Below are 10,000 nucleotides of genomic sequence, written 5' to 3' on the forward strand. Positions count from 1 at the left end.
CCAAGTGTAATAGTGGATTTGCAAACAGTGGTATTGAAGTAGTACACAATTCCGCCTTTGCTTTCAAAAAAATGGAAATGTTCACTACGGCAGCGTGCGGTCGCGGGGTCAAGGCAGGTGAGGGCTCAGTTCTTTCACACGAACCTGCTTCATGTTGCTAATCCACACGTATTCAGCGTTGCTTTCAGGTTCGTGTGTACAGTTTGCTTAATTTAGTTTAGACATATGCTAGCATTCCGTTTCCAATACAATGTTAGTATGTAGTGTTAAACTCTGTATCTTTAAAAAAAAAAATATATATATATATTTAGATAGACAGATTTTTTATATTTACATTTTTATAGTATATATATACGTAATATATATATATATATATATATAAAATTATATATATTTATAAACACACACACACAAACGCACCCACACACACACTAACACACACACACACACACAACACAAAAACACACACACAGACACACAACACGACTATCACACACACACAATATCTCCCACACACACACACACACACATATGATACTGCATATAAAAATATATATAATATAAGTATATATATATATGTATATATACATCATAAATGCATATGTAATATATATATATATATATATTTATCTTTAAAAAACATGTATGTAAATATAAATATATATATATATATACATACATATATATACATATTTGTATATGTATATGTATATGTATATATATATGTATATATACCTATTATATAATATATAATATAATATTAATAATTATATATATATATATATATCATATAAACATTACATATTACATATAACATACATACAGATATATATATATATATATATATATTTTATATATAAATCTAGAAATATTTTATATATATATATAAATATATATATATATATATATACATACACAATACACATATACATATACTCACATTACATAACACATAACATATAACATATACATTTACATATACATATACATATACATATATCATATACATGATATACATATATATATATATATAGATATATATGTAAGTATTATAAAAAATTATATATAAATATAAACAATATATATACACACTAAATATATATATATATATATATATATTTAAATTTTTAATTTATTAAAATTTAAATTAAAATTAAAATATATATAAATATAAATGTTTATGTGTATGTTTATGTTTATGTTTATGTTTATATTATGTGTGTGTGTTATATGTATATATGTATATATGTGTATATGTATGTATAAATATATGTATATATAAATAATAAACTATATATTAAATTATATATAAATATATATATATATATTTATCTCTCAAGCCTATATAAACATATATGTACATACTTATTACATATATATACATATATATACATACAATATAAATATATTATTTATATACCAACATATACGATAAAACCTATATATACATACATATATATATATATTATATTATATAATAAAAATATATATATATATATATATATATTATATAAATACATCCACAATACATATATATCTTAATACTATACTAAATATACTAATACACAAGATCCACAAAAACTATTATAACCACACACACAACCTCACACACACACATCACACACACAACGCACACACACACACACCAAACCACACTGACACTACAACGCGCACGCGCACGCCACACGCACACGCACACCACACCACCACGCACCACGCACACCGACACGCAACGCACACGCACACTGCACAATCCACACGACTCACGCACCCGCACATCGCACACAATAAACCAACAACCGCACAACACACACAAACACTACCACAACACACAACACACACATATCACAGCAACTAGACTCCACACTAAAGAACGACACAACACAATGTACACTCACAAACATAACTCTACTCCACAAACACACTACACAAAGCAACAAACAGAACGACACGACACACACAACACACATCAAACACACAAAACCTCACTCCTCAAAACCCCCACCCACCCCCAACAACCACAACCCACCCAATATATATATATATTATAACTATATATATATATATATACTATATATAATCTTAGATAAAGTGTGTATGTTTGTGTGTGTGTGAGGTGTGTGTGTGTGTGAGTATATATATATATAAAACCCTAAATATATATATATTTATATATATAATATAAATATATAATATATATACCCAAATATAGCATATATATTGTATTTAAAATAATTTAATGTAGATATAGATTACACAAATTACTATACACTATTATATAACAATAATATATATTATTATATCAATTTTTCATTTTAGAGTGAGAGATTGTAGTTTATCAATATTGATATAGATATATATATAATATAGCATATATTAATAGTTTTCAATGTAAAACTATATGGAACAAGTGTTATTAGACACAAAGTTCACCAAAAGATAATGACTACAAACATGTTTTTATAGGATAGTTTTTTTAAAACCAATTTTGAGTAATAAACTTTGAATTATGATATTTGTGTTTTTTGGGTATGACAAATATCAGGTTGTGGTTTTTGTTTTTTTTTTGTTTTTTTTTTTTTTTTGTTTTTTTATTATTTTTATTTTTTTTTATACTAAAAACTATGAATTTTTAGAATATATACCACAAATAAAAAAACAAATACCCGCTCCCCCACTAACTATCAAATACCTCAACTACTATACACTTACACCCTCACACAATTTGTTTTTTTTTGTTATATATATATATTTTTTTTAATAACATGTATTGTTCTATATAAAATAAATATATATATAAATATACAATTCAATACCAACCAACCTACAATCCCCCTAACACAACCCCCTAGACAGACACACCCCCCCCCCACCCCACCCAAACAAAAAGGAAATGAAAACATCACACACACAAAGTACATCCCCCCACAAAACACAAATCCACCACGACCCACAAAACCACACCCATGAAACACATCATACAACACCCAACCATCAACAATCACCACACAATACACAGATCCCCATAGGATAACACACACACCCACAACACACACATATATATATATATATAGTGTTTGTTTTATTTTCGTATAGTATATATTTATATATATATAAATATATATATATAAATTATTATATATATATTTTTATTTATATATATATATATATATTTATATATAGATTATATTGTAATATAATGAAATATTGTGATATAATTTTATATTGATATATATTAGTATATATATTATATATATATGTATATAAATTAATATTGTCATATATATTTTCATATAATATATATATATAATATAATATATTTTAATTATATATATAATATATTAATATGTATTTATATATATTTATATACATATATATATATATATATTATATATATATATATTTCTATATATAATATATTAATATATATATATATATATATTCATATATTTAATTCCAATTATTTAATAAATTTTAAAATATATATAATATATATATATATATATTTATCATATATATATATATTTTTAACATACATACAACATATCTATTGTATATATTAAATATATGAGATATAATTATATATATAATATATATATATATAGTTTATATATATATATATATATTTTATAACATAAAACTTATATAATATATATATACACACACATACAATACATGCACATGGTATGTATGTGTGTGTGTGTGTGTGTGTGTGTGGTGTGTGTGTGTGTGTTGTGTATGTGTGTGTGTGTATGTGTATGTGTATGTGTGTGTGTGTATGTATGTATGTATGTGTGTAAATGTATGTTTATGTATATGTATATGTATATATATATATATTTGTATATATTTGTATACATATGTATGTATATGTTTTTAAATAAAAATAAAAAATTTGTTTTTTTTTTTTATATTAAAGTATCGTCATATATGTATTCATATATAATGTGTATATAATAATATTATAGATATATAAATATAATATATGTATATATTTTATGTATATATATTTTAAAATATTTCAATATATATATGTATATATATATGTATGTATATATATAATATATATAATATATATATCTATATATTATTATATGTATGTATATATGTATATATACATATACATATAAACAGACAGATAAACAGATAGATAAACAGGCAGACAGGCAGATAGGCTGACACACATATACTCATACACTCATACACACATACACACGTACACACAGACACTCAGACACTCAGACACTCAGACACTCAGACACTCAGACACTCAGACACTCAGACACACAGACACACAGATACACAGACACATAGACACTGACACACAGACATACAGACACAGACACACAGACATACAGACATATGTATATATATGCGTATGCGTTTATGTATACGTAACTTTATACATATACGTATACGTATATGTATACCTATACGTATATGTATATGTATATGTATACATATATGTATACATATATGTATATGTATATGTATACGTATATGTATACATATATGTATATGTATATACATATACATTTACATATAGATATACATGTACATATGCATATACATATATATGTATATATACACATTTATATATATGTAAATATTTTATATACATACACACACACTCATAAACACAGACACACACAGAGACACACACACAGACATGCACATATACATTAATATATATCAATATAATATATATAAATAATATAAATATTATATATGAGTTAGTTATATATATATATATATGTATATATAAAATATCAAAAAACAAATATACATATACATATACATATACATACACATATATATATATATGATATAATATAATAGTATATATAAATATTTATTGTTATGATATAATATAACTATATGTGTGTGTGTATATATATATATATAATTATATAAAAAAACATATATAAATATATATATATACATATACACATCTCCAACACAACAATCAATATATATAATATATATATATATATATATAATATAACAATAAAAAGTTATATATATAAATATAAATATATATATATAAAATATATATATATATGTATATTAATAATATCAGTATATATATATTATTCATATAATACAATCCATATGTATAAGCATATATATTTATAATATATATATATTTATATATAATATTCATAATATACATATTTATCCTATAATAATATATATTATATATATATATATTTATATAAATAAATGCATATGTATATATAAATATTTATGCATAATAAATAATATATATATCATATATATTTAATAATAAATATTATATATATCTATATATATATATCACCTATTAATGCATATGTAATAATATAAATCCTATACAAATATAATCTCTATTTCAATCCTAAAATATATATGACTATAATCACCAAAATAATAACTATCATAATAAATCAATAAATATAATAATCTATATAATCAATATATATACTATCTCTAACATATAAATAAATATATTTCATAATAATATAAAAAAAAATAAATAAAAATAAAAATATAACAAAAATATAAATATATATATATGCCTAATATATAAATATTATACCTATATATATATAATGCCGCATATATTAAAATAATATATAAATAATAATCTTCCTCTATATAAATATAGATATCACATATTATACCTATCGAATATAAGTAATCAAAAAACTATCACATCATATATAACAAATAGCATATATATGCAATATATATATAAATTTAAATATAAATATATATAAAATCCAAATAATACAAACTTATATATATCATAAATATATAACCATATAATCTAATACACCATCATAAATCCAATAAATATATATATATATAACAACTATAAAAAATATATAAATATATATATATATAAAAACTGTTAATATATACATATTTTTACATCTCTATAAATACTTTACATATAAATAAATATATATGTAAATATATATTATATCTAATAAACATAAAAAAACACTACACCCCAAAACTAAACCTATATATAAATATATATAATAAAAATATATTAAATATATATTATATAAAATATAAATGCACACATAAATATTTATATATATAAATAATTATCTATATCTATATCTAAATCTAAATCTATAAATAAATACACATACATAATATATATACATCAACATATATATATATATAAATATATATATACATATAAAAAAATAAAAATATATATAAATATCACTATATCTAATAACATAAATAAATTTCTATCTATATATACATATATACACACATTTATACCCACAGACACACACATATACATATACAAATACATATACATAACATATAACAATATACAAATATAAATATATATATATATATCTAAAAAATAATATATATATATATATACAAATATAATATATAAACATATATATATATATATATATATATATATAATATATATACTATTACACACACACACACACACACACACAAACACACAACACATCACACACACACACACACGACACACACACACACACACACACACACACAACACACACAGAGACACACACACACATAATATGTATATGTATATAATATAAATATATATATAAATATATATATAAAAAAAATATATATAGTAAAACACAAAATCTCCCTCTCCCCACTGGAATTTAGATTGTGGTGTGTGTGGTGTGATAGATATACTTTAAGTATCTAACCTACTCACACACATACACACACACAGACCCAAAGACACAACAACACACACACACACACGACACTCACACACAACACGACACTCATACACACCCCCACACACACATATATATATATACCTAGATCAATACATCGAAACCTACCACATACACATACCCCATTCACATAAACTATATCCAGAACCAGATACATAGAGGAGTAAGTCCAACCCAACAACCCACGCACCCCTCACCAAAGAACCAACACAGACAAAATACTAAGATATACAGATTACAATACAATACCCAACGGACAATTAAGTAAATTCAAGTCCTCCAGGAAACATTTCAAAAAAAAATGTACGCCCACTAGGAGTCCATTAAAAGTTGACATCCGCACCTCAAGACCGATGTCACCCAACAATAGAGTGTATTAAAGGCTATAACAACACCGCGTAAAGTGCATACTCATAACCGCCACAAAGCCGATCGATCATAAGAAAACAAATCCTTGAATATAAAAAAAGCGGCTGAAAACTAAATAAAACTACTTATTAACACCGCCTCCTGGCATCTGGCTCCCCTGCAGGTGCGCGGGCGGACGATGGGCGTGTGGGCGGACTGGTGGTGGTGGTGTGCGAGGCCCGGTCGCCTGCCTCGCGCCGCGCCCCTCTCCATCCTCCTGGCCACTGTCCTCACCATCATCTCGCTCCTCTTCCTCCTCAACGCGAAAGGTGGGTCCGTGGCTCTTTTGGAAGCTTCCTCTTTGTGGGAGCTTTGGTGCACGTTGCTGGCGGTCTTTCTCCGTCAGGGTTGAACTATGTGTTCTTGCGTTGGTCTTGTATTTTGTTGCATATCTGTTTAATGATTTATTTTGCACCAGCTTTGAGTCGCCAGCCCACCCCGCGCCAGGTGCTAGACATGGGCGACCACGACTTCGAAGGCGCCCCGCAGCACCACCCCGACCTGGTGTCCTACATCAGGCAGCTGCACCTGGTGGCGCCGAAGGGGGCCTCGGCGCCCTATGCGCTTAGTCGACCCAACGCCACCGACTTCTCGCAGAACGGCCAGAGCAAGGAGGTGGAGAAGGTACTCAAGGGGAAGGTGAGATCTATATATAAATTCAAAGAGAAAATTATGGATGTTTTTCATTCATGGTGAATAGAAAAGTTGTGACTAAGTGTGAAAAATAAGTCGCTTTGTTTGGCTTTCCATATCGGGCTTAATCAAAACACTCGAGATTATGTTTTACTGGCATATGGATTCATATTATGTTTACACACGAACGGGCGTGTTTATATTTTCTCCTGAAAAGGTGGCCAGACTGTGGTGAAACGCTAAAACATGTTGGCATCTTTTTCAGTCTGTTTAATTTGTGGCTTACCAAGATGTGATGGTACGATTATCATATAAAGCTGTGTATTAATACAGTTTAATAAGATATGCATTAAACCCAAGGTGCAGTAAGACATAATTGTTAACGATGTTGCATGTATTATCGATGAAATTATTATTGTTACTTGTTATCGCACTATTGATATTATAAAAAAAGGACTTCTCCGTACCCCCTGTCCCGCTGCATTTAGTCCTTAAGTAACTTTTCCCTTTCAGCGCGGCGGGGTCTTCGTCGAGGCAGGCGCTTACGACGGGGAGCATCTCAGCAACACGCTTTACCTGGAGAGGAACCTGGGCTGGAAGGGCCTCCTGGTCGAGCCCGACCCGTGGAACTTCTGGTCGCTCAGGAAAAAGGGGAGGAAGGCCCACCTAGTGCACGCTTGCCTCTCCCCCAGCCCCTACCCCAGGGAGGTCACCTTCAAGTAGGTCATTTCCTCAGGAGTATCTATGTGATCTCCTTTTGTTAAAGTTTTAAGTTGTAAGGGAGTTTTCTAAGGGATTATTTGTTAGACTGGTTATAAGTTCGACAAGAAAAGTTTATCACGAGGTACCCTTAGTACTTGTGCCGAAAAAATAGCTGGTGTAATTGCTACCAATTTTTTTTTTTAAAGAGTTATTATCATGATATTTACATCAACCTAAGTGTAACCTCTCCCTGAACGCGTTAACGCCCGAGGGTATCTCTGATTTCCTTCAGGCAGAGCGACACCATGGGCCACATAGCAAGCCAGGGCGAGGAGACCAACCGACGCGGGATCTTCACCAGGGTCAAGTGCTTCCCTCTGTACTCTCTCCTCCTGGCCATCAACACCACGCAGGTCGACCTCCTCTCCCTCGACGTGGAAGGAGCAGAGCTACAGGTAAAAGGTCGACTGAAACATGAATAGGAGGGTTAGATATGCGGCGGTTGTGAAAATACACGGATTAAATTTCGATTTTTTTCTATAGCTTTGGATGTCTGTAAGAAAGTACTTACATAATCGAAATTGAATTACGTAAAATGACTAGATAAAATATTAGAGATTTATGTTTAAAAATGGCACTTTTGTTTGCAGGTGTTGAAAACGCTTCCTTGGGAGAAGGTGAACATCCAGGTGGTGTGCGTCGAGCACCGACACATCCCCGAGGGCAGCCAAGCCCTAAGAACGTTCCTGGAGGAACGGGGATACATCCTGCACGCTTCCGTTGGCGATGATTACATCTTCGTAAGAAAGGACCAGGAGAAAAGCCCACAAGAAGATCTGCTGTAGAGGATGGAGATGTGTGGATATCGTGGACAGAATCTTCGTGTCATTGTGTTCATGTCCAGATATGATGATTTGTGTGATACTCGCGAAAAACTACTTAACGTTCCGGTCTATGCGTAAAGTACAATGTCGTTTGTGTACGAGAAACCACATATCGCTGTTACCGTTTACACAGACTAACTTTTTACATAACTGTTAAGGCGGCACAAGGTTGTGAATACTCTGTGATAATTCGCGACGATTTTCATAGATATACACTTTTTATATGTACATTTTTAATGCACTTTTTCAGTGACAATGAATTTATAAGCTTTGGATATAAATTTACTTACTGATAACAAATAAAATTTCCAGATCCATAGGCTTTAGAAAGTTTGTATTAATTATTTGTATCATTTTAATTTTTTCTGAAGTTTTTTAATTATATATTTAAAATGAATGAAACGAGATGTACCGAAACCATACTGAGATGTCTTCTTATTTATTGATTTATAGTTTCTTGTAAATATATTTAAGGAATTTTGAAGTAGCCAAATTGTAGTCCATCATTTCTCCTATTGATTGCAGCTTCATTTAAGTGTGTGCTTCTCGTGTTGGAAATTATACAACTGCTTATGCAAAATTTCTACACAGGTGCCTTATCAAACTGAATTCTAGCAGGAACGCAAATGTGTC

At 28.3% G+C, this 10,000-nt stretch overlaps 1 protein-coding gene across 1 annotated transcript in view; it reads left to right on the forward strand.

Moving 5' to 3' along the window:
• LOC122259952 (protein Star) overlaps nt 1-9,860 on the forward strand; it is a 10,170-nt gene extending 310 nt beyond the window's left edge. Inside the window, exons 2-6 of the mRNA XM_043026951.2 lie at nt 7,273-7,417; nt 7,567-7,787; nt 8,295-8,500; nt 8,776-8,938; nt 9,134-9,860. Of these exons, the coding sequence (XP_042882885.2) occupies nt 7,288-7,417; nt 7,567-7,787; nt 8,295-8,500; nt 8,776-8,938; nt 9,134-9,328 (915 nt within the window). The 5' untranslated portion in view covers nt 7,273-7,287 and the 3' untranslated portion in view covers nt 9,329-9,860. The remainder of the gene's footprint in view (nt 1-7,272; nt 7,418-7,566; nt 7,788-8,294; nt 8,501-8,775; nt 8,939-9,133) is intronic.
• Nucleotides 9,861-10,000: the final 140 nt, after the last annotated feature.

The sequence above is a fragment of the Penaeus japonicus genome, unplaced genomic scaffold (genome assembly GCF_977035675.1).
Source record: "Penaeus japonicus unplaced genomic scaffold, GWHDUDI00000001_assembly GWHDUDI00000001, whole genome shotgun sequence".
NCBI lineage: Eukaryota > Metazoa > Arthropoda > Malacostraca > Decapoda > Penaeidae > Penaeus > Penaeus japonicus.